Source organism: Mobula birostris, chromosome 2 (assembly GCF_030028105.1).
Source record: "Mobula birostris isolate sMobBir1 chromosome 2, sMobBir1.hap1, whole genome shotgun sequence".
Taxonomy (NCBI): Eukaryota; Metazoa; Chordata; class Chondrichthyes; order Myliobatiformes; family Myliobatidae; genus Mobula; species Mobula birostris.
In genome coordinates this window covers 101,413,632-101,439,835 of record NC_092371.1, presented here as the reverse complement: position 1 = coordinate 101,439,835, position 26,204 = coordinate 101,413,632, and the positions used below count along the sequence as shown (strand labels likewise).

General features: G+C 42.0%; 1 protein-coding gene across 1 annotated transcript in view; it reads right to left on the bottom strand.

Moving 5' to 3' along the window:
* Positions 1 to 26,204, bottom strand: part of me1 (malic enzyme 1, NADP(+)-dependent, cytosolic) — a 495,261-nt gene that overhangs the window by 222,967 nt on the left and 246,090 nt on the right. Inside the window, exon 6 of the mRNA XM_072245832.1 lies at positions 6,032 to 6,135. Within this exon, the coding sequence (XP_072101933.1) occupies positions 6,032 to 6,135 (104 nt within the window). The remainder of the gene's footprint in view (positions 1 to 6,031; positions 6,136 to 26,204) is intronic.

The following is a 26,204-nucleotide window of genomic DNA, read 5'->3' as shown; positions in this document are numbered from 1 at the left end:
GAAAACAACAAATCTGATATCCTGGCAGGGAGATTAGCGGGGGCTACTGAGGTGACTTTAAACTAGAATGGTTAGGGGGTGGGAATCAAATTAAAGGGGCTAGGCGTGAGGAGGTTAGTTCACTACAGGGGGATGGGAACCAGTGCAGAGAGACAGAGGGGTGTAAAGTGAGGGTAGAAACAAAAAGTACTATGCAGAGAAGTAAAAGTGGCAGGCTGACAAATCCAGGGCAAGCATTAAAGAGGGCCACTTTTCAGCATAATTGTAAAAGGACTAAGAGAGTTGTAAAAGAGCGCCTGAGGGCTTTGTGTGTCAGTGCAAGGAGCATTCATAATAAGGTGGATGAATTGAAAGTGCAGATTGTTATTAATGATTATGATAGAGTTGGGATCACAGAGACATGGCTCCAGGGTGACCAGGGATGGGAGCTCAACGTTCAGGGATATTCAATATTCGGGAGGGATAGACATGAAGGAAGGGGAGGTGGGGTGGCATTGCTGGTTAAAGAGGAGATTAACGCAATAGAAAGGAAGGACATAAGCCGGGAAGATGTGGAATCGATATGGGTAGAGCTGCGTAACACTAAGGGGCAGAAGACGCTGCTGGGAGTTGTGTACAGGCCACCTAACAGTAGTAGTGAGGTCGGAGATGGTATTAAACAGGAAATTAGAAATGTGTGCAATAAAGGAACAGCAGTTATAATGGGTGACTTCAATCTACATGTAGATTGGGTGAACCAAATTGGTAAAGGTGCTGAGGAAGAGGATTTCTTGGAACGTATGTGGGATGGTTTTTTGAACCAACATGTCGAGGAACCAACTAGAGAGCAGGCTATTCTGGACTGGGTTTTGAGCAATGAGGAAGGGTTAATTAGCGATCTTGTCGTGAGAGGCCCCTTGGGTAAGAGTGACCATAATATGGTGGAATTCTTCATTAAGATGGAGAGTGACATAGTTAATTCAGAAACAAAGGTTCTGAACTTAAAGAGGGGTAACTTTGAAGGTATGAGACGTGAATTAGCTAAGATAGACTGGCAAATGACACTTAAAGGATTGACGGTGGATATGCAATGGCAAGTATTTAAAGGTTGCATGGATGAACTACAACAATTGTTCATCCCAGTTTGGCAAAAGAATAAATCAAGGAAGGTAGTGCACCCGTGGCTGACAAGAGAAATTAGGGATAGTATCAATTCCAAAGAAGAAGCATACAAATTAGCCAGAGAAAGTGGATCACCTGAGGACTGGGAGAAATTCAGAGTTCAGCAGAGGAGGACAAAGGGCTTAATTAGGAAGGGGAAAAAAGATTATGAGAGAAAACTGGCAGGAAACATAAAAACGGACTGTAAAAGCTTTTATAGATATGTGAAAAGGAAAAGACTGGTAAAGACAAATGTAGGTCCCCTACAGACAGAAACAGGTGAATTGGTTATGGGGAGCAAGGACATGGCAGACCAATTGAATAATTATTTTGGTTCTGTCTTCACTAAGGAGGACATAAATAATCTTCCAGAAATAGTAGGGGACAGAGGGTCCAGTGAGATGGAGGAACTGAGCGAAATACATGTTAGTAGGGAAGTGGTGTTAGGTAAATTGAAGGGATTGAAGGCAGATAAATCCCCAGGGCCAGATGGTCTGCATCCCAGGGTGCTTAAGGAAGTAGCCCAAGAAATAGTGGATGCATTAGTGATAATTTTTCAAAACTCGTTAGGTTCTGGACTAGTTCCTTAGGATTGGAGGGTGGCTAATGTAACTCCACTTTTTAAAAAAGGAGGGAGAGAGAAACCGGGGAATTATAGACCGGTTAGCCTAACGTCGGTGGTGGGGAAACTGCTGGAGTCAGTTATCAAGGATGTGATAACAGCACATTTGGAAAGCGGTGAAATGATTGGACAAAGTCAACATGGATTTGTGAAAGGAAAATCATGTCTGACGAATCTCATAGAATTTTTTGAGGATGTAACTAGTAGAGTGGATAGGGGAGAACCAGTGGATGTGGTATATTTGGATTTTCAGAAGGCTTTTGACAAGGTCCCACACAGGAGATTAGTGTGCAAACTTAAAGCACACGGTATTGCGGGTAAGGTATTGGTGTGGGTGGAGAGTTGGTTAGCAGACAGGAAGCAAAGAGTGGGAATAAACGGGACCTTTTCAGAATGGCAGGCGGTGACTAGTGGGGTACCGCAAGGCTCAGTGCTGGGACCCCAGTTGTTTACAATATATATTAATGACTTGGATGAGGGAATTAAGTGCAGCATCTCCAAGTTTGCGGATGACACGAAGCTGGGTGGCAGTGTTAGCTGTGAGGAGGATGCTAAGAGGATGCAGGGTGACTTGGATAGGTTGGGTGAGTGGGCAAATTCATGGCAGATGCAATTTAATGTGGATAAATGTGAAGTTATCCACTTTGGTGGCAAAAATAGGAAAACAGATTATTATCTGAATGGTGGCCGATTAGGAAAAGGGGAGGTGCAACGAGACCTGGGTGTCATTATACACCAGTCATTGAAAGTGGGCATGCAGGTACAGCAGGCGGTGAAAAAGGCGAATGGTATGCTGGCATTTATAGCGAGAGGATTCGAGTACAGGAGCAGGGAGGTACTACTGCAGTTGTACAAGGCCTTGGTGAGACCACACCTGGAGTATTGTGTGCAGTTTTGGTCCCCTAATCTGAGGAAAGACATCCTTGCCATAGAGGGAGTACAAAGAAGGTTCACCAGATTGATTCCTGGGATTGCAGGACTTTCATATGAAGAAAGACTGGATGAACTGGGCTTGTACTCGTTGGAATTTAGAAGATTGAGGGGGGATCTGATTGAAACGTATAAGATCCTAAAGGGATTGGACAGGCTAGATGCAGGAAGATTGTTCCCGATGTTGGGGAAGTCCAGAACGAGGGGCCACAGTTTGAGGATAGAGGGGAAGCCTTTTAGGACCGAGATTAGGAAAGACTTCTTCACACAGAGAGTGGTGAATCTGTGGAATTCTCTGCCACAGGAAACAGTTGAGGCCAGTTCATTGGCTATATTTAAGAGGAAGTTAGATATGGCCCTTGTGGCTATGGGGGTCAGGGGGTATGGAGGGAAGGCTGGGGCGGGGTTCTGAGTTGGATGATCAGCCATGATCATAATAAATGGCGGTGCAGGCTCGAAGGGCCGAATGGCCTACTCCTGCACCTATTTTCTATGTATGTTTCTATGAAAGGAGAGTGGACTACGGGGAGAAAAGGAAGGAAGGATGAGATAGGCAAGTCAGGGGAAGAGGGAAGGAGGGATGAGGTAGACAAGTGAGGGGAAGAGGGAAGAGGCCAGAGTGAGGAACTGAAGAAGCGTTGAAGAAGAAACTGAAAAGTCATATTTTATTTTTTCCTGTGCTTTTATTTGTTGCCTTCCAAATTAAAAATAAATCTCCTGTTTTTACACTGATTTTTAAATTACTTTAATGTGTGTTCCTGAACGGAATAAAAATCATAGTTATTTCAGGATTATAAGATATTAGACAAAGCCAGAGAGGAAATAAGACATTCTGGATCCTGAGGGCAGGCTATTGATAAAAAAATAACAAATATGCCTCACTGGGACTGAAAAATTAACGAAACAATAAAGTTTGTGACATAGTTCTGAAAAATCAGTTTCAGTAAGTTAAGTCGTCTCACACGTACACAATGAGTGTCTGCTCCGGGGAACGGGAACTGTGGGTGAGAAACACACACACACACACACACACACACACACACACACACACACACACACACACACACACACACACTCACACACTCACTCAGAGAGTGTCTGTTCCAGTGAACAGGAGCCTGTGGGTGAGAAATGAGGTGCTGAGTAAATATTCCTACACATTAAACAGACATGGAATGTAATCTGTATAAAAAACTCCTCCAGGAACCGATTAAGTTACAGGAAGACAGTATAGAAAATAAAAGGGTCTCTGAAATCCTCAGACAATTCTGGAAAGTATGTCTGGAAAGCTTCAGGCTACAACCCATGAGTAACACTATCCAAGTCATAAAGAAGCAAATTTAGACTTTTTTCTCTTTGGAGCATAGGAGGATAAAAGGTGTAGAAGATGATCAGAGTCATTGATCAATGGACAGCCAGAGACTTTTTCCCAAGGCGGAAATAGCTAATAAGAGGGGGCATATTTTTAAAGTGATTGGAGGTAAGGAAGTGGGGCTGTCAGACGTAGGTTTTTTCTACAGACGGTGGTGGGTGTATGGATTCAGGCGTCCAGGAGTGGTAGGAGAACCACAGGGTAATGTCGCAGCTCATTAAAATCCTAATATCCTGGTTAGACACACTTGGAATATTGTGTTCAGTTCTGGTCACGTGATTCCACTGAACAAGAAAGATTTCGCTTACTGAACACTTTTCAGTGCATCTTACGGATTTTGGGCTGCTGAACATGAAAATCACCATGAAATTTCCCTATCACACGCCATTGTTTTGAAATCATCTATATTTGTTAATTCAATTCACAATTCAAGTCAATTAAAACGTTGCCACAATGCAAGCTGAGAAGTTTCCTATCTTGTCCAGACATGCTTAGGTAGGGTAGCTGCTGCATGGCAGGACAAGTTTTAGAAAGGCTATAAATTTCCGTGAAGGATTTCAATATTTGATACAGATGTTCCCCAGAATAACTGATGCCAAGATTACAGTAGGCATTTTTGTTGGTCCACAAATCAAACAGGTCATCAATGACTGGCAGTTCAAAGAACATTTACTGGGACCGGAGAAAATCACATGGAATGCAAACTGCATGCAGCTGCTTGGCAATACACATCAAGCATATAAAACTATAAAGTGCAACATGTCACTAAAGATTCATTTTCTGCCTTCCTATTTAGACTTCTTCCTTGCAAACCTCTGTGCTGTCAGTGACAAGCATGGTGAAAAGTTTCACCAGGACACTGAGGTCATGGAGAAATTGTATCAGAGCAACTGGAATCCATCAATGCTGGCTGATTACTATGGGGCATTTAAGTGAGAAGCCTCAGACACTGAGTACAAATTAAAATCATCAACAAAACATTTTTAGCTTAGTTGAATATTGCAAAGCATCTGCACTGTTATGCAATTAAACACATTATATTTAATAAAAGTTAATTTCTTAAAATTTCATGATATATGATACAAGTAGTCTGAAATTATTTATCTGTTTAGCAACAAGCTGTCCATTAAAAAACAAAAAATATAATGAGGAAGCAACACTTCTGAAAAAAATGCTCTCCAGTGTTATAGGAAGGATACGGAAGCTTTGGAGAGGGAGCAGTGAAGATTTACCAGGATACTACCTGGGTTAGGGAGCATGTCTTACGAGGATTGGTTAAGCGAGCTAGGGCATTTCTCTCTGGAGCGAAGGAGGATGAGAGGTCACTTGACAGAGGCGTACAAGATAAGAGGCATAGATCGAGTGGACAGCCAGAGACCTTTTCCAGGGCGGAAATGGCTAATATGAGGGGGCACCATTATAAGGTGACTAGAACAAAGTATGGGGGAGGGGGTGTCAGAGGTAGGATTTTCACACAGAGAGTGGTTGATACAAGTAATGCCCTGCCAGGGGTGCAGATACATTACGGCCATTTAAGAAATCATAGATAGGCACATGGATGAAAGCAAATTGGAGGGCTACGGAGGAGTTGGTTTGGTTACTATAGGTGTTAATTTGAACTTGATATAAGTTAAAAAGTCAGCACCACATCATAGGCCAAAGGACCTGTACTCTGCTGTTATGTTCTATGTTAAATTAGCAATATTGACCAGACAGAATTAATAAATACAGCAGACTCTGCAGACGCTGGAACTCCAAAGCAACACACACAGAATGCTGGAGGATCTCAGGTCAGGCAGCACCTATGGTGGGAATAAAAAGTCAATGTTTTGGGCCGAGACCCTTCATCATAACTGGAGAATAAAGCTGACTTTAAGTGAAACTGCTCAGCGCAGCTGAACAATATTGCACATTAATCTCCTGTGCACCATAGAAGGAAGCACATGGCAAATGAAAAATACACAAACCTCTCAGTTACTGCCTGCATAAACTCTTCCAGAAGATCATCATATTCTTGACCTCTTATTCTTTTGTGCCTCAGTCCAATGTACAGAGGATCTTTCAGCAACTCCTGCCAAAGGACAAAGCAAAGGTTTCAGTTTCAAATTATTGAATGCAAACACAAGAGGCATTTTTTCTGTTAATGAATGTATTTGTTCTGTTAATAAATGAATCTCAAGGTAGTATATGGTGACATATGCATATATAATTTTATAAAAAAATTACTTTGAACTTTGAACATTAAACTTCACTCTTAAAACCGCATAGACTAGAGGCTGATAAGAAATTGAGACATTACTATAATTCTTAATTTTCAGAACACATTCACAAAAGTGCCACATCTTTATCAAGATGGAAATTTTTTAAAAATTCATATGGTGGGAATCTAAGAAAAAACTGAAAATGTTAGAAGCACATATATCAAGCTGCATATATAAAGAATGAGAAATAGAATTAACAGAGATTCTTCACCAGAACAGATAGGTGATTGTTGACCTGCAATGCCATCCCTTTCCACAGATGCAGACTAACTTTTTGAGTGTTTCCAGAATTTACTCCCTGAACACTCACAACTGCATGCCAGACTCTGCTCTAGCTCCATCTACAAGTTTATATACGGGCACCACCATAGTGCCCCTGTCATGGTTGTGGTACCGGGAAGCTGACCAGCTGTGGATAACACAACACACGAGAGACAGGGAGGTGAGGAACACACGTGCACCTGTTTATTTTACTTGTAAGCCATCTACCCAGAATGCCCTCTCACATTTCGTTCAGTACGTAACCTGGGGGAAGATTGGCAGCAACCTGTAAGGGTCAAAATGTGCACGAATATGTAACGGGGCCGTATGTCTTACGTGTGGCATGATCCCTCTGGATGGCGGCCAAGAGCGATTACTGTAACGCTGTTACAGCGGCCAACAAGCCGGAGTTCAATTCCTGCCGCTATCTGTAAGGAGTTTGTACATTCTCCCAATGGCCACGAGTGTTTCCTCTCACATTCCAAAGACGTACTGGTTAGTAGGTTAATAGATCACATGGGAATAATTGGGCAGCGGGGGTTCACTGGATCGGAAAGACCAGCTGCCATACTGTATCTCTAACTAAGTGATAGCATTTCACTGTATCTCAATAACAAAGCAATGGTAACCGATACTAATAATCATCCTTGCAAAGTCAAAATATCTTCAAAGAGAATCTTCTCTACAAACTGAAACATACTGCACCCCCATCACCCAGGACATACCCTCGTTTCATTCCTACCAAGGAGGAGGCACAGGAGCCTGAGGACTTATACTCAATGTTTTAGGAACAGCTTCTTCCCCTTCGCCATCAGTTTTCTGAACGTACAATGAACCATGCACACAACCTTTTTTTTGTTCTCTTTTTGTACTACTTATTTAAATTAAGTATATATATATATTTCTTACTGTAATTTGTATTTTTATTAATGATCAGAATCAGAATCAGGTTTATTATCACCAGCATGTGTTGTGAAATTTGTTAACTTAGCAGCAGCAGTTCAATACAATAGACAATAGACAATAGGTGCAGGAGTAGGCCATTCAGCCCTTCGAGCCAGTACCACCATTCACTGTGATCATGGCTGATCATCCACGATCAGTACCCTTTTCCTGCCTTGACTCCACTATCTTTAAGAGCTCTCTCTAACTCTTTCTTGAAAGCACCCAGAGAATTGGCCTCCACTGCCTTCTGAGGCAGAGCATTCCACAGATCCACAACCCTCTGTGTGAAAAAGTTTTTCCTCAACTCCGTTCTAAATTGTCTACCCCTTATTCTTAAACTGTGGCCTCTGGTTCTGGACTCCCCCAACATTGGAAACATGTTTCCTGCCTCTAGCGTGTCCAATCCATTAATAATCTTATATGTTTCAATCAGATCCCCTCTCATCCTTCTAAATTCCAGTGTATACAACCCCAGTCGCTCCAATCTTTCAAGATACAACTGTCCCGCCATCTCGGGAATTAACCTCGCAAACCTACGCTGCACTCCCTCAATAGCTAGCATGTTCTTCCTCAAATTTGGAGACCAAAACTGTACACAATATTCCAGGTGTGGTCTCACCAGGGCCCTGTACAACTGCAGAAGGACCTCTTTGCTCCTGTACTCAACTCTGCTTTGTTATGAAGGCCAACATGCCATTAGCTTCCTTCACTGCTTGCTTACTTTCAGTGGCTGATGAACAAGGTCTCGTTGTGCTTCCCTTTTCCTAACTTGACACCATTCAGGTAGTAATCTGCCTTCCTGTTCTTGCCACCAAAGTGGATAACCTCACATTTATCCACATTAATAAAGAAGAAAAAAAAGTAAAAATAAGTAAATAAATAAATCACAGTATATGCATATTGAATAGATCAAAAATCATGCAAAAACAGAAATAATATATATTAAAAAGGTGAGGTAGTGTCCAAGGGTTCAATGCCCATTTAGAAATCGGATGGCAGAGGGGAAGAAGCTGTTCCTGAATCGCTGAGTGTGTGCCTTCAGGCTTTTGTACCTCCTACCTGATGGTAACAGTGAGAAAAGGGCATGCCCTGGGTGCTGGAGGTCCTTAATAATGGACGCTGCCTTTCTGAGACACCGCTCCCTGAAGATGTCCTGGGTACTTTGTAGGCTAGTACCCAAGATGGAGCTGACTAAATTTACAACCCTCTGCTGCTTCTTTCGGTCCTGTGGAGTAGCCTCCCCATACCAGAGGGTGATGCAGCCTGTCAGAATGTTCTACTAGGTACATCTGTAGAAGTTTTTGAGTATTTTTGTGAAACATACCAAATCTCTTCAAACTCCTAATGAAGTACAGTTGTTGTCTTGTCTTCTTTATAGCTGCATTGCAATGTACTGCTGCCACAAAACAACAAATCTCATGACATATACCAGTGATATTAAACCTGATTCTGATTCTAACAAATCAAGCAGGCCATTCAGTCCAACAGGTCCATGACCACCTGTGTTTCCTCTTACCTTCTTCACTAAATGGTACCTTTCTATCGTTTGAAATTAGTTACTTTCCGACAAAATGTATCTGCAATTTGCCTCAACTCTTCCACACAGAAGTAAGAGCCATATTCAGTGGTGTGCCATCACCACTGAACAGTGAGCAAAGATCCATTCTGTACTTCCCATCAGAGAACCACATCAGCCAGCAACAGAAGAGAAGGTTATCTTGGCTCCAGCATTTTATTTATTTATTTTAATTTAGAGATACAACACGGTAACTGGCCATTCTGGGCCATCCAGACCATGCTGTCCAGTTACACCCATGCGACCAATTAATCCACTAACCTTTATATTGAATGTGGGAGGAAACTGGAGCCCTTAGATGAAACCCATGCAGTCATGGGGAGAATGAACAAACTCCTTACAAACAGCGGCAGGAATTGAGCCCAGTTCAAGAATCTGGGGCTGTCTTGTGCTTTTTGAAAATAGTTATTTCAATCTCATTTTCCATAACAGCAAAGAATATAAAAGCAATTAATATAATGTGCACATATTATCTCCAATCCTGACGTAACATAGTGGGTATCTTAGCATTTTATAGCACCAGCGACTAGGGTTAATTTCCCACTGCCGTCTGTAAGGAACATGTGTGTTCTCTCCCTGTCTATGTGGGTTTCTTCTGGGTGCTCCACTTTGCTCCCAAATTCCAAAGACATACAGGTGGGTAGGTTAATTGGCTACACGGTGTGGCACATTTAATATTTCAGTAATATATGAGTAATATCGTAAATACATTGTTTGATTAGGTATTGTAAGAAGTACATAAATGGCATATGTCATGATGCCACCAAATCATATGCACGTGCCTCACTAAAGTAAAAACTAAGTAGACACTCCTTCCCAGCTCCCGTGTTTTTTTTCTTTTGGTTAGTTTCTGGAGTTACAAAACATAACAGTGATGATGACACAAACACGAGGAATTCTGCAGATGCTGGAATTTCAAGCAACACACATCACAGTTACTGGTGAACGCAGCAGGCCAGGCAGCATCTCTAGGAAGAGGTACAGTCGACGTTTCAGGCCGAGACCCTTCGTCAGGACAGACAAAGGGTCTCGGCCTGAAACGTCGACTGTACCTCTTCCTTGAGATGCTGCCTGGCCTGCTGCGTTCACCAGCAACTTTGATGTGTGTTACAGTGATGATGAGGTAGTTTTAAAACAAACCCAAGATGACTACCCACCTGTTGAAGTGCAGCAAGATATTCTAATTTTTTTTAAAAAGCGCAGCACGTGCTTCTTTGGAAGGGGAGAAAGACAGTCAGGTTTGAAAAAAGGCACAAAAGGGATGAAGTTCATAAATTCATAAACAATGATTACCGAGTGATAATAATAAAGTTTTAAAAAGCAGAAATGGTTGGAAAGATAGAGACATTTAATTGCACAACAGATAAATGGATGATGGATACTGAATGAATTGAACAATATTTTGAAGCAAATGAAATAGCCAACAAGAAACCAATACTAATGTTGCTGAGTACAATTGGTGGAAATGCACACAGTTTGCCTGAAGTATCATTCAGTGTTGAGTCCATGAACTCAATAGAAGCAATCTGTGCTTTGATGGTACAATTCTTGCTTGTCAATTATCAGTCAATTAAGAGTGGACTCTTGAGTATAATACAGAGGTTACCAGGGATTCATGGAGTCAGAAAACACTACAGCTAAGAAACAAGCCATTCCACCCATCTGGACGAGGCTGAAGTATTAAGATGCCTCATCCCATTGACCTACACCCGAAACATAGTCTTCCTTACTCCTCCCATCCACATACCTATCCAAATTTCTCTTAAATGTTGAAACTGAACCCACATCCACCACTTCCACTGGCAGCTCGCTCCATACTCCCACCACCCTCTGAGTGAAGAAATGTCTCCCCGTGTTCCCCTTAAACTTTTCACATTAGATTAGATTATGAGGACACACAGTCCTCTTTTATTGTTATTTAGTAATGTATGCATTAAGAAATAATACAATATTCCTCTGGTGTGATATCACAGAAACACGGGACGGACCAAGACTGAAAAACTGACAAAAACCACATAATTGTAACATATAGTTACAACAGTGCAAGCAATACCATAACCTGATGAAGAACAGGCCATGGGCAAGGTAAAAAAAAGTTCAAAGTCTCTCAAAAGTCCCACATCTCACGCAGACAGGAGAAGGAAGAAAACTCTCCCTGCCATGCCCGACCACAGTCCGACTCTGAGTCGTCTGAAAACTTCGAGCTCCAATCAGCCCTCCAACACCGAGCACCAAGCACCATCTCTGCCGAGCGCTTCGACCCCAGCCCCAGCCGCCAGCAGCAGGCAAAGCTGAGGATTTGGGGCCTTCCCTTCAGAGATTCTCGATTGCACAGTAGCAGCGGCAGCGAACCGGGCATTTCAGAAGTTTCTCCAGATGTTCCTCCGTGCTTCTCACGGCTGTCTCCATCAAATCAGAATTGTGCACGGTACCCTATTTAACAAATACGATATCACTTCACCAGTAAGCTGCATGCGCTGAGTTGCGTCGCCATCTTCTCCTCCCGCCATCTTCTCCTCTCCTTCACCCCTAACCCATAACAACAAGTTCTAGTCTCACCCAACATCAGTAGGAGAAGCCTGCATGCATTTGCCCTCTCTATACTCCTCATAATTTTGAATACCTCCATCAAATCTCCCCTCAACCTTCTACACTCTAGGGAATAAATCCTAACCTATTCAACCTTTTCCTATAATTCAGGTCCTCAAGTTCTGGCTGTAGTGTATTCAATATTTCAGTAATAATTGAATTATAAAGCATTCTTTGCTTGTTTACATAAGTGAGAAATACTTCAGCAAAGTGGACTTAGCTGAGGTAAACCTTTGGATGGAGATGGAAGAAGAGTCCAAAGAGTTTCTCACCATAAACACTCACAAAAGGCTTTATCACTATAATAGGCTAATTTTTGGAGTAGCATCTACACCTGAATTCTGGCAGAAAACTATGGACCAGGTGCTGCAAGGCTGCCCAGACGCTCAGTGTTACCTTGATGATATCATTGTTACCAATGAGAATGATAAGGAACATCTCCAAAATCTTAAGACAGTGTTAAGATGATGAGAAGATTATGAGCTCAGTGCGTGATTCAGAAAGTGTGAATTCTTTAAACCAAGCATCACTTACTGTTGTCACACCATTGACGCACATGGATGACACAAGTATGCTGAGAAAATTCAAGCAGTGGTTGATGGCCCAAGGCCAAAGAATGTGTCACAGTCGTGGTTCTTTTTAGGATTTGTCAGTTACTATAACAGGTTCTTCCCAAACCTGCCTACTATGCTCCATCCTTGAAATCATTACTATGGATCATGAGGAATGGCAATGGACAAAGTAGTGTGAGGTGACTTTCCAAAAGGCAAAGGAATCAGTGACATCAGACTCTGTACTGACATATTATGATCCACATCGTCCGGTGAAGTTTGCCTCACCTTATAGTATAGGTGCAGTTATGTTGCATGTTATGAGTGATGGAAATGAATATCTAATGGCCTTTGCACCACACCCTCCCCCTGCTGCAGAGAAAAACTCCACACAGATTGACAGAGAGGAGCTTTGTGTATGGTTTGGGATGCAAGACATTTCAGCCAGTACTTGTACGGGAGAGAGTTTAGCCTCATGTTTGATTATCAACCACTAATGTCCATTTTCAATCCACAGAAGGGTGTTCCACTGACAGAAGCAGCAGGAATGCAGAGATAGGCTCTTTTCTTGGAGGGAACAATTACAAGATCGAATTAAAGAGGACAACTAACCATGGAAATGCTGATAGATTGCCCCATCTACCCTTGGTAAAGGAAGTAGCATGAAAATTTACAGAAGAGGATAATCCTCTAGATACATTCTCATTGGTCTACATGGCAACACCATATGGCTGGAATATGCAGCAGAAATTCCAGTTTCTCCTTTTTTTTAACAGCACCAAGATGAATTTGGCCTTGATGGGGGTTGTCTTATTTGCGGATTGAGAGTTATTCTACCATCCATGCTGATATATCTAGACATGGTTACAAATTGAAAGTGGTGGCTCTAAGCTTTGTCCGGTGGCCTGGGGTAGATCAGCAGATTGAGCAGCTTGCCATGCACTGTTTGGGATGCCAACACCTCCAGAAGATGCCAATAGCGGCGCCACTCCATCTCTGGAAATGACCAGCATTGCCCTGGCAATGGATTCATGTGGATTTTGCCTATTCATGGGCATAAGTTTCTTGGTAGTAGTGAAAGCAGCTGGAAAGTGCCCAGAAGTGTTCCCAATAGCCTCTAATACAGCCTCACATACTGTTGATGTGTTAGGAAGACTCTTCTCATGGACTGGTGTTGCAGAACACTTCAAATCAGAATCAGGTTTAATATCACCGGCATATGTTGTGAAACTTGTTAACTTAGCAGCAGCTGTACAATGCAATACATGACAATATAGAAAGAAATAAGTAACTTAATTACAGTAAGTATATATGTATATAAACTAGTTAAATTAAAGATTGTGCAAAAACAGAAATAATAAAAGTGAGGTAGTTTTCAAGGGTTCAGTAGGTTTATTCTGTGACGATGGACCACGGTGTGTTAGGCTACAGTTTCAGTCATTTCTGAAAATGAATGGAATAAGACATATTACATCTGCACTGTACCACCCAGATACCCAGAAAGGTTTGTCCCGAGTCTAGAGAACACATTGCAGGCAATGTCAGCAGAACATATTACGTTGACACTGAATGAGAAGCTCAACAATTTCCTCCTCACATATCGCAATGCCACACACTTCACAACCAGCATCTCGTCAGCTATGCTGGTCCTGCGTCATCCCTTGTACTCATGCTTGGATCTCCTCAAACCCAATCTCAGAAGGAGTATGCAAGGCAAGCAGGTGAGACAAATTTCTTCTCAAACAAGGAAGTTTTATGTTTCACTCCTGGACAAGCAGTCCTGGTGAGAGACTACAGAGGTGATCAAAAGTGGGGACTTGCAAATATTAGGGACAGAACTGGACCACTCTCCTACACAGTGGAGATTGCATCTGATGTCATCTGGAGATGACACCGATCAGTTGGAGAGCAGCGTCAATTGTTAGGGAAGAAAGGTGTCCGGAGCTGTCAGATCCATTTCCCACAGCCCCAGAGTCAACTCCTACAACCATCACAGAGGAGGCCCCACAACCCGAGATTGTTTCACAGCCACAAGTCTCACCTGCAAAGCAGAGTGATCACCCTTGTCAGGAAAGATATTATCCCATAGGAGTAAGAAGTACGACACAGTGATTAAATCTTTAGGCCTGAATGGGGCAATTTAAAATCTATGCATCTATACTGAGTTGGAATTTTATAGCTAAGCAGGGAGGAATGTAGTGTTTTTAGTATTTGAGTAATATTGTAAATAAATTGTGTGATTAAGCATTCTTTGTTTATGTAACACCCTGGAAAAGGTTTCACTGCTAACGTGATGGTCTTTCTGTAGAAGTAGTGATTAGGTTATGGTCAGAGATAATGGGGTGCTTTGGAATGTGAGCTGGGTCCTTTGTTCAGCAGGAGAGGAAGAGAGAGACGCTGGAGAGAACACATTATAGGATTTGACGTGGTGGGGGACTGTGATTCAATGGAGCCAGGTGCTGAGATCAACTGAGGATCGGTGAATATGAATTTTGGGAGGAGTTGAACTCCAACTTTGCACTGTTTAATTATAATGGACCCTTTTTCTTTTTTTCTTCCTTTTCTTTACTAACCCTTTAGTTAAGATTCATGAATATAATTCCTTTAATCGTATGCAGTGTGCTGTCTGTTATTTCTTGGCACTGAGTTGTAACAGAGTAGCATCCACACAGACCAGGGTTTGGGGTGGGAGGACCATCTCAATCTCACGGGTTTGGCGGGACCGGAACCCAGACTTATGCAGCCGAGGAATCCAGCAGAGTTTCACTTACATAATTAATTACGGGTATATGTAAGAAATACGTGAATGGCATACATTAGCACACCTCCACGTTGTATGTGTGCTCCTTACTAAAGTAAAAGTTAAGTAGAGACATTTTCCCGACTCCCGTGTTTTATCTTACTTAGTTTCTGGAGTTACAAAACATAACACACAGGTGTCATAGAAACATAGAAAATAGGTGCAGGAGTAGGCCATTCGGCCCTTCGAGCCTGCACCGCCATTTATTATGATCATGGCTGATCATCCAACTCAGAACCCCGCCCCAGCCTTCCCTCCATACCCCCTGACCCCCATAGCCACAAGGGCCATATCTAACTTCCTCTTAAATATAGCCAATGAACTGGCCTCAACTGTTTCCTGTGGCAGAGAATTCCACAGATTCACCACTCTCTGTGTGAAGAAGTTTTTCCTAATCTCGGTCCTAAAAGGCTTCCCCTCTATCTTCAAACTGTGGCCCCTCGTTCTGGACTTCCCCAACATCGGGAACAATCTTCCTGCATCTAGCCTGTCCAATCCCTTTAGGATTTTATACATTTCAATCAGATCCCCCCTCAATTTTCTAAATTCCAACGAGTACAAGCCCAGTTCATCCAGTCTTTCTTCATATGAAAGTCCTGCCATCCCAGGAATCAATCTGGTGAACCTTCTTTGTACTCCCTCTATGGCAAGGATGTCTTTCCTCAGATCAGCGGCGTGGGATTATTGGGACGGAAGGGCCTATTCCCATTCAGTAACTCTAAATAAATAAAGACACCCAGTTCACAGGCAGTGACAACTGACATTCCACATGCGGCTATCAGAACATGAGGAGATATTGACCATGAACTGAATGGTGATTACATTGGAAATATTATCACCTAAACCAACCCAACATTAGTTGAGACACTTCCCATTTATTTTCAAAACAGTTTCATGTTTGGTTTAGACTAAAAATTCATTACATGAAGCAAAAATTACAAAATCCACACGCGTTGATAGGGTGGCTAAGGAGGCATATGGTGTGTTAGACTTCATTAGTTGTGAGATTGAGTTCATGAGCCACTCGGTAATGTTGCCGCTCTATAAAACCCTGGTTAGACAACTCTTGGAGTGTGGTGTCCAGTGCTGGCCCTCTCATTATAGGAAGGGTGTGGAAGCTTTAGAGAGGATGCAGAGGAGATCTACCAGAATGCTGCCTGGATTAGAGGGCAGGTCTTAACGAGGATAGGTTGAGTGAGCTGGGGCATACATCTTTGGAGTGTAATGCCCTGGTTAAGATTTTTACTGCTATTGCTATAGTTATTTCATTTTAACTGTTCTGTAAAAGCGATGTGTTCTGGCTTTAGAATATTTGGTTTCAGCTAAAAGACAAAGGACTATGATGTTCAGTTTAGGAATGTTGTGTCAGTTAGCCTGGGTGGCAGAATCGGGAGAAAGTTCAAGAGAGCGAGGCAGAGAGAGGTTTGTGATGGGCAGTGTGGTTCGCTGTTTTTTTTTGGCGGGAGCTGCGGTGAGGACAAGAGGGAAGCTGGCTGACAATTCTGTGGGAAGGAGCGTCCATATTACACGAGGAGCTTTGTACCGATTAATGGCTCCAAGGAGGAAGGGCCAATTTCCCCGAGAGAGCCCGTTGGTTTGAAATAGATCTTGAGCGAAGTTCGGAATGGGGTGTGTGCTTCACGCAGACTGTGGGCCCAGCGCGTGAGTTAAAAGACAGCTACAAGATGCACTCCAATGATGTGCACATTTGGACAATGCTAATTGTAATGGGCCCTTTTATATTTTCTTCCTTTTCTTTTTCCTACTAACTGTTTGATAAAGCTGAAGTTTGCAAATAGACTTTCTTTATAATTTTATGCAGTCTACAGTCAGTTATTTCTTGCCAATTGACAATTGTGTATGGGCAGTATTTACACAGCATTCACTCAAATCGAGGTTTCTTTAATCGGAACATCACAATGTTCCTGTTTGGTGGAACCTCAAAACATACCGACCCTAGACGCCTATTGTTTATGAAAGGTGACTTTCTCACCATTGAGTCCTGTGGCTGTTAGCTAATGAGCCAAGTTTCCATATGAGCCCCGTGAGGGAGCTGCAGGAGTTTCAAGGAGGATGAGAGACAACTTGATTGATGATAAGAAGCATAGGTCGAGTGAATAGTCAAAGACTTTTCCCTAGGTAGCAATGGCTAATACAAGGGGACATAATTTTATTGGAGGAAAGTATAGGTGGGATGTCAGAAGTAGGTTTTTATACAAAGGGTGGAACATACTGCCAGGGGTATGGTAGAGGCAGATATTTTAAGAATATTTAAGAGACTCTTAGATTGGCCCATGGATGACAATAAACTAGAGGTCTATGTGGGAGTGAGGAATTAGGTTGATCTTGGAATAGGTTAAAAGGTCAACATAACACTGTGGGCCAAAGAACCTGCACTGTTCTGTAACGTTCTAGGTTCCATGTTCTAGATAACAATGGACAGTACGATAACTTGGCCAAGCGTAACACCCCTGTCAGACTGCTGAGAGTTTCAAGTTCCACTTCTGGGCGTAATCACATAATTTAGGCTGATCTGGACAAACCAATTAGGGTCATGTTTACAAGTCCTCTGAAAAAAAAAGCAGGAGCCTCAGGCAGCATTTCTTCAGCTTTGGAACTTGACAGCTTAGACTGAGACAGGGCTAGGTCTGACTTACAACCACTGATCAAAGACAATGCTTGGCAAGGAGATGTACTGTAATTCCATAAATTCGTTTCCCAAATCTTTTTTATTATTTTTTTCCAAAATAAACACGAGTACATTGAAGTAAACAACGCTTACAATGTCTCAAGAAAAAAAAATTATATAAAGATCGAAAAAAATTTTCTGATGAAAAAAAAAACCCTACTAAGCAAGAAAAGTGGGAAAAAGAAAAATCCCATTAGGTGTTCAACCCCAGAGCCATGTGTCACACATAAAGCTTCTAAAGATAAACATCAAACTGCCAGCAAAAAAGAAAGTACCAAAAAAATTTACAATTAGATCGTGGAGAGTCCATCAATTAACTCAAATGATAATAATGAGCAAATGAACCCCATCTTTTCTCAAAATCAAATAATTCCATAAATTCATCACAGCATTGAGAATTTCATCTGAAATTATTTTGCAATGCCAAAATTTCAGAATTGGAATTTAAGGTTGAACAATTTGCCAGTTCAAACATTACAACACTTTGGAATTGAGGACTGTTGTCAGATGTTTGATACGACTCAACCCAAGGATTAAGATCAGAAAGAAGTGCAACTGCCGTGCAGAGACCTGGGTTCCTGTTCCTTCCCTTTCTCTCATGATCCACTCCCCCCTGCTAGTAGATAACTACCTCTTTGACCCTTTACCTCTGCCACCTATCACCACCCAGCTTCCCACTTCATCGTCACCCACCCACTCTCCCCCTCACCTAGCCTCACCTATCACCTGCCAGCTCATATTCCTCTTCCTTCCCTCATCTTCTGGCTGCTGCCCCCTTCCTTTTCAAACCTGATGAAGGGTCTCAGACCAAAACGCTGATTGTTTATTCCCATTCATAGGTGCTACCTGAACCGCTGAGTTCCTCCAGCATCTTGTGTGTTTTGATCTTGAATGAATTGTGTTCAAGACTTAGGTCCTGCCTAGGTTCTGTTTTCTAAGTTTGTTAGATGTCATTGTCCCTGTCTCACTCGCATCCAAAATAAAGGATTACAAGAAAAATATTCCTCAGTAAAACTGGAATCAAATCAGTGAGTCACATCAAAACTCCAGTCAATACTCAGGTCTATCAGTTTGATATTTCACACAAATTCAGCAAAGTTAATTCTCATTTCCTACAACTCCCAAAGCACATTTACAAATCAATCTCACCAATCTAATCCTGATGGAACATCTGCTATAAATTGGTTCACTGGAGAATTTGGTTAGTTTTGCTCACGTCATAAAACTTCTGCTCAAAAAAGCTACAGAAAGCTGCAAACTACAGCTCCGTCATGGGGGATACCTTCAAAAGGTGATGCCTCAAAAAGCTGTAGAAAGTTGTAAACTCAGCCAGTCCTATCATGGGCACCAGCCTCTCCAGCATCGAGGACACCTTCAAAAGGTGATGCCACAAAAAGGTAGCATCCATCATCGAGGTCTCACATCACCCAGGACATGCTCTCTTCTTATTGCTACCATCAAGGAGGAAGTAGCGGGGCCTGAAGACACACACTTAATGTTTTAGAAACAGCTTCTTCCCCTCCACCATCATCAGTTTTCTGAATGGAAAATGAACCCATGAACACTACCACACTAATTTGTTTTCTTTTCTTTTGCTTTCTTTTTGTACTAACTTAATTTATATATCTATTTCTTCTTGTATTTGACTGCTTTTTTATTATTATGTATTGTAATATACTGCTGCTGCAAAACAACAAATTTCATGACATTTGTCAGTGACTTTAAACCTGATTCTGAAAGGCTCGGTGTTCTACCACTGAATACCTGCTTTAATCCTTTGGACCCATCATTAGTATGTGGAATGTTATCTACAGCTGTCAAGAGAATACTTATGCACTAAATGTAGGACCCAAGGCACTTGCTTGTAAAGTGTAATTGTCCTTTTCAGCAGAGCAGAACAAAGGGTAAGGAAATTCCTATTTGGCTACATGATCTGTGAGAAAGCAATATTATTGTAATAGATATAATCCAGACCCTGAAGCTGCTCGAATTATTTGTTTTTTAAAACAAAATTATTCATAATTTAAAAATTACAAGAATAAACTGTTCAGTGCCTTTTCATTCTTTACATTAATAGCCAACGCTTTCCATACTGTTCAATTAAATTCATAAACTACTTGAATAAAACATCCACGGCCAAGTAATTTTCTTTCTTTGCGGAACGAGAGTCCTAATGGGCTGCACTGTAGCATAGCAGGTTAGCGTAACACTTAACGCTAGATTTGATATTCTGTACCAATCAAGGTAAAACTTTGAGTATGTAAGTTGTTGCACCTTTAGGAACAAGTGATCATAACATTGTTAGTCTCGAAGTTTTTTGGGGGAGTAAAAACTAGTCAGTAGAAACTAAAGCCATTAAATTGCACTTCAGAAAGGCAAAGCTTGTGCAGATGCAGCAAGGAGTTCAGAAGGTAAACTGGAAGGAACTGCTTGACGTTGAGTCAGTTGAGTAACAATATAAAGAGGTAATACGCACAGTGCAGAAAATTTTCATACCCAAGGTCGGAAGAAGAAATAATAACAACAGATCAACTAAATGCATGAATAAAGATTTACACAAAAAATTACTGAAGAAAATACAGCTAGACAAGGAATACAGAAAAAATACCAATGATGTTAACTCTAGGGCATATGAAAATAAGAGAGCTATAGTCAAGAGGGAAATTCAGATCGCCAAAAGGCAGTTTGAGAAGGATATTGCTGATAATGCTAAGACTGACCCCAAGAGATTTTTTTCAATACTTCAGTAGTAAAGAAAACTCAAGGAGAAAGTTAAGTGTATTAAGAACAATAGTGAGGTGTTAAATTATGTAGAGAAGGACATAGTGGATACTCTTAACACATATTTTGCTAAAGTATTCACCTGCGAAGATGAATACGCCAGTAAGTATAGGAAAAAAGGTTGTTTTAAGTGACTTCAAGATCTTAGAAAGTGAGGTCGTTCTTTATCTGAAAAGGCTGACAGTTGATAAATCTTCAGGGCCAGGCAACGTATATCCAAGGGTACGTAAAGAGGTCTGTGATTATATATAAAAACCCCTAACATGTGTTTTTCAAAAGTCAGAGAAGACTGGTGAAATCCCTAAAGACAGGAAATGGGCTAACACTGTCCTGGTATATAAGAAGGATGACCGTACTGACCCTGATACCTATAGACCAGTAAGCTTAATGTGTATCGTAGGAAAGATAATAGAAACGTTAATAAAGAACGAGCTGAAAAGCAGCTGCTAACAACAGACGTATTAACAGGAAGCCAGCATGCATCCAGAATGGGTAAATCATATTTTACTAAAATGCTGGAGTTCTATGAAGAGGCAAATAAAATTGTCAGTTTTGGGGCCGCTGCTTTTTTAATTTACATTAATGATTTGCATAAGCACATAACAAATAAAGTAGTAAAGTTTGCCGATGTCACAAAATTAAATGGCAGATGAAATTTAATTTAAGTAAATGTTAAATATTACATATAGGAATTAGAAATATTAGATATAAATATACAATGGGGGAACTCTTGAGTTAGACAGTGCACTGTATGAAGGATTTGGGTGTCCATTTAAACTCATCACAACCAACATCCAGACAGTGTACGCAAGTGATGAGGAAGGCTAATAGAATGTTGGGCTATATAATGTGTTCAGTAGAGTTCAAGTCTAGAGATGTCTCCTTCAACTGTATAACATGCTTGTGAGGCCACACCTTGAGAGCTGTGTACAATTTTAGTCTCTGTACTTTGTAAGGGATGTGTAGGCACTGGAGAGAGTCCAGAGAAGGGTGACTACACTCATTCCTGGCCTGCAGGGTATCAGCTATGAAGAAAGATTGAAAGAATTAAATCTTTTTATCCTAAGTAGATGTAGAATGAGAGGAGACATGATAGAAGTGTTCAAAATCATTAAGAGTATAAGTTTATTTGCTCAGGGGATCTCCCATCCACTGCTACCAACCTTATAGTTCCACACCCCGCACTTCCCGTTTCTACCTCCTACCCAAGATCCACAAACCTGCCTGCCCAGGTAGACCCATTGTCTCAGCTTGCTCTTGCCCCACCAAACTCATTTCTGCATACCTCGACACAGTTTTATCCCCCCTTGTTCAATCCCTTCCTACCTATGTTCATGACACTTCTCACGCTCTGAGATTTTTCAATGATTTTAAGTTCCCTGGCCCCCACCACTTTAGTTTCACCATGGATGTTCAGTCCCTATATACATCCATCCCCCATCAGGAAGGTCTCAGAGCTCTCCGCTTCTTTTTGGATTCCAGACCTAATCAGTTCCCCTCTACCACCACTCTGCTCCATCTAGCGGAAATAGTCCTTACTCTTAATAATTTCTCCTTTGGCTCCTCCCACTTCCTCCAAACTAAAGGTGTAGCTATGGGCACCCGTATGGGTCCTAGCTATGCCTGCCTTTTTATTGGCTTTGTGGAACAATCCATGTTCCAAGCCTATACTGGTATCTGTCCCCCACTTTTCCTTCGCTACATCGGCGACTGCATTGGCGCTGCTTCCTGCACGCATGCTGAGCTCGTTGACTTCATTAACTTTGCCTCCAACTTTCACCCTGTCCTCAAGTTTACCTGGTCCATTCCCGACACCTCCCTCCCCTTTCTAGATCTTTCTGTCTCTATCTCTGGAGACAGCTTATCTACTGATGTCTACTATAAGCCTACTGACTCTCACAGCTATCTGGACTATTCCTCTTCTCACCTTGTCTCTTGCAAAAATGCCATCCGCTTCTTGCAATTCCTCCGTCTCTGCTGCATCTGCTCTCAGGATGAGGCTTTTCATTCCAGGACGAAGGAGATGTTCTTTTTTAAAAAAGAGGCTTCCCTTCCTCCATCATCAGCTCTGCTCTCAAACGCATCTCCCCCATTTCATGCACATCTGCTCTCACTCCATCCTCCTGCCACCCCACTAGGAATAGGGTTCCCCTGGTCCTCGCCTATCACCCCACCAGCCTTCGGGTCCAACATATAATCCTCCATAACTTCCGCCACCTCCAACGGGATCCCACCACTAAGCACACCTTTCCCTCCCCACCCCCCCCCCCCCCCCGCTTTCGGCAGGGATCACTCCCTACGTGACTCCCATGTCCATTCGTCCCCCCCATCCCTTCCCACCGATCTCCATCCCGGCACTTAACCTTGTAAGCGGAACAAGTGCTACACATGCCCTTACACTTCCTCCCTTACCACCATTCAGGGCCCCAAAGAGTCCTTCCAGGTGAGGCGACAACTCACCTGTGAGTCAGCTGGGGTGATATACTGCGTCTGGTGCTCCCGATGCGGCCTTCTACATATTGGCGAGACCTGACGCAGACTGGGAGATCATTTCGCTGAACACCTACGCTCTGTCCGCCAGAGAAAGCAGGATCTCCTAGTGGCCACACATTTTAATTCCACATCCCATCCCCATTCTGATATGTCTATCCACGGCCTCCTCTACTGTAAAGATGAAGCCACACTCAGGTTGGAGGAGCAACACCTTATACTCCGTCTGGGTAGCCTCCAACCTGATGGCATGAACGTTGACTTCTCTAACTTCCGTTAATGCCCCACCTCTCCCTCGTACCCCATCTGTTATCTATTTTTATACATACGTTCTTTCTTTGACTCTCCTTTTTCTCCCTCTGACTATACCCCTTGCCCATCCTCTGGAATTCCCCCCTCCCCTTTTCTTTCTCCCTAGGCCTCCCGTCCCATGATTCTCTCATATCCCTTTTGCCAATCACCTGTCCAGCTCTTGGCTCCATCCCTCCCCCTCCTGTCTTCTCCTATCATTTTGGATCTCCCCCTCCCCCTCCCACTTTCAAATCTCTTACTAGCTTTTCTTTCAGTTAGTCCTGACGAAGGGTTTTGGCCCAAAACGTCGACTGTACCGCTTCCTGTAGGTGCTGCCTGGCCTGCTGCGTTCACCAGCAATTTTTATGTGCATTGCTTGAAATTCCAGCATCTGCAGATTTCCTTGTGTAAGAGTATAAGTAAGTTGGATTCCAGCTGCTACTTCACAATTAATCCATCAACAAGGACACGGGGCCATAGATGAGGACTGGTTAAAGGGAGATTTCAGACTAACATCAAGAAGCATTTTGTTACACGAGTTGTGGACACATGGAACAAACTACCTGGTCATGTAGTTGCGAGTAGCACCTTACAGACTTCCAAATCTAAACTTGATTGTTACTTCAACACACTATGTGAATAGAAAATTGGCAAGCTTTGTTGGGTTGAATGGCCTGCTCTTGTCAAAATGTTCTAAAGTTTGCAGTGTCAGTCATCACCGAATGGAGGCAATTCCTGCCACCGATTATACAGAGTTTGTACATCCTCTCTGTGATCACATGGATTTCCTCCCACATTCCAAAATCATATGGTTTAAAGTTAATGAGTTGTGGGCTTGTCATGTTGGCACTAAAAGTATGGTGACACTTGCCGGCTCCCCCAAGCACAATCCCGCTGATTTGATTTGACACCAATGATGCAATTCACTGTCGGTTTAAACGTGCGACGATTGAAACCGTGCCATGTCAAAGTAGTATCATCTGCTTATTTTTCAAAGCTTCTCAATTCTTCAGGATCACTCTACAATCAAAAACCAGCCCCTGGTTATTATTCTGCACTCCTAACAGAAATCCAAAAAACATTTCCCTCCCACACCCCACCCTCTTTACACTCATCTTGAGAAGTTGATGAATATCTGTGTTCACGATTGACTCTTCAAGCACAAGTACAGGTTAGGGTTAGGGTTAGTAAGTTGTGGGCGTGCTACCTTGGCACCAAAAACATGGTGACACATGCAGGCTGCCCCCAGCACAAATCGGACTGTGTTGATCATTGATGCAAAACGTTGCATTTCACTGTATATTTCGCAGTTTCAATGTTCTTGTGACATATAAAACTTATCTAATCTTTAAACTTCTACTTTGCAGTGCCTTGAGGTGCCTGTTATACATAGTACAGGTCTCAGAATTATATATGAGACCAAGAAACAGTACCTGGTTTTTCTCCCAGGGATTATGAGGATCAGAAAGGCAGAAAATCTCTCCATTTCCAGATAGTACATTTCAATGCTCAAACATTTAAAATAAATTTATTATCAACGTATGTACACCATCCTGCAATTCATTTACTTCCAGGGATTCACAGTAGAATAAATACAATAGAATCATTGAAAAATTACACAGAAAGGCTGACAAGCAACCAATGTGCAAAAGGAGACAATCTGTGCAAATACATAATCAATCAATCAATCAAAACACTTGAAAGTGAGTGTATAGGTTGTGAAATCAGTTCAGAGTTGAGGTGAGTGAGGTTATCCATGCTGGTTCAGGAGCCTGATAGATAAAGGGTAGTAACTGTTCCTGAACCTGCTGGTTTAGGATCAAAGGCTTCTGACGGCAGCAGTGAGAAGAAAGCATGCTCTGGGTGGTGGGGCTCCTTTATGATGGGTGCTGCTTTCTTCGTGTAGGAGAAGTAATCCCGAGTTATTTAAATGGGTATTATGTTGGATTTATTTTCTGGTTAATGCATACTAGCTTTAGAAATCCATTACTGAAGACTCAGGTGACATTTTTCGCACTTTCAATCAAATTATTCCCTTAAGCTGATTTGTTTTGCCATGGTATCGTGGCTGGAATGAATTACATCATCCCCTCTTTCAGATCAGTCTAATTTCTTGCACTAAATCAGTTGGAACAAACTAATCCACAGGTTTTAGTTGTATGAACTGACAAGGGTCTCTATCGTCCAATTTTTAACAGTGATCATGTGATGCAACTTCAGTCTCTCTCCACTGATGAGAAGACTGCCTCTGGGTCTCGGTGCAGCTGATTAAAAATAAGCGTCTCAAAACTTCAGCCTTAATATTCAAGCAGTATTAACTTTGCAATGGCTTGTTCACTGACCTCTGTCAATGATCAGCAAACTTTAGGGAACAGCTTAGTTCATTCGGAGTTCTGCTGATGAGTTATTCCTGTGAATTTTAACTTGTTCTTTTGGACAATACCTTTCAGTCAATTCAGAACAAAAGAATGTTTCCTTTTATGTCACTCCCCACCCCCAACCTACACAATAATTAAATGTTCAGCTAACATATAGAAAACACATCCATTTACATTGTCTAGTCAATCAGGATTTGGTATTTAGGGGAAGGGATGGAATAATTAGATGGTAACATTTTTCATCTTGATACTGTTTTGAATATTTAATGATTTTTGACTTAGTGCAACTTTCTCATAACCTTGATATTCTCTATATCTGCCAGCCACTTTAATTATCCATGTTAGTCTATGTTTCACCAAAATAAAATGCATTTATCTGTAAGGGTCACTTTTGACCAAACAGTTATATTTGTATAACTTGGGGCAAGATCACGAACCTGAAAGTGTGATAGACCGGTATTGGATATGATTTATTACTTTTTGAACAGGCACAGTTCTTCATTTACTCTGAATAGTTCTGCCTTAACT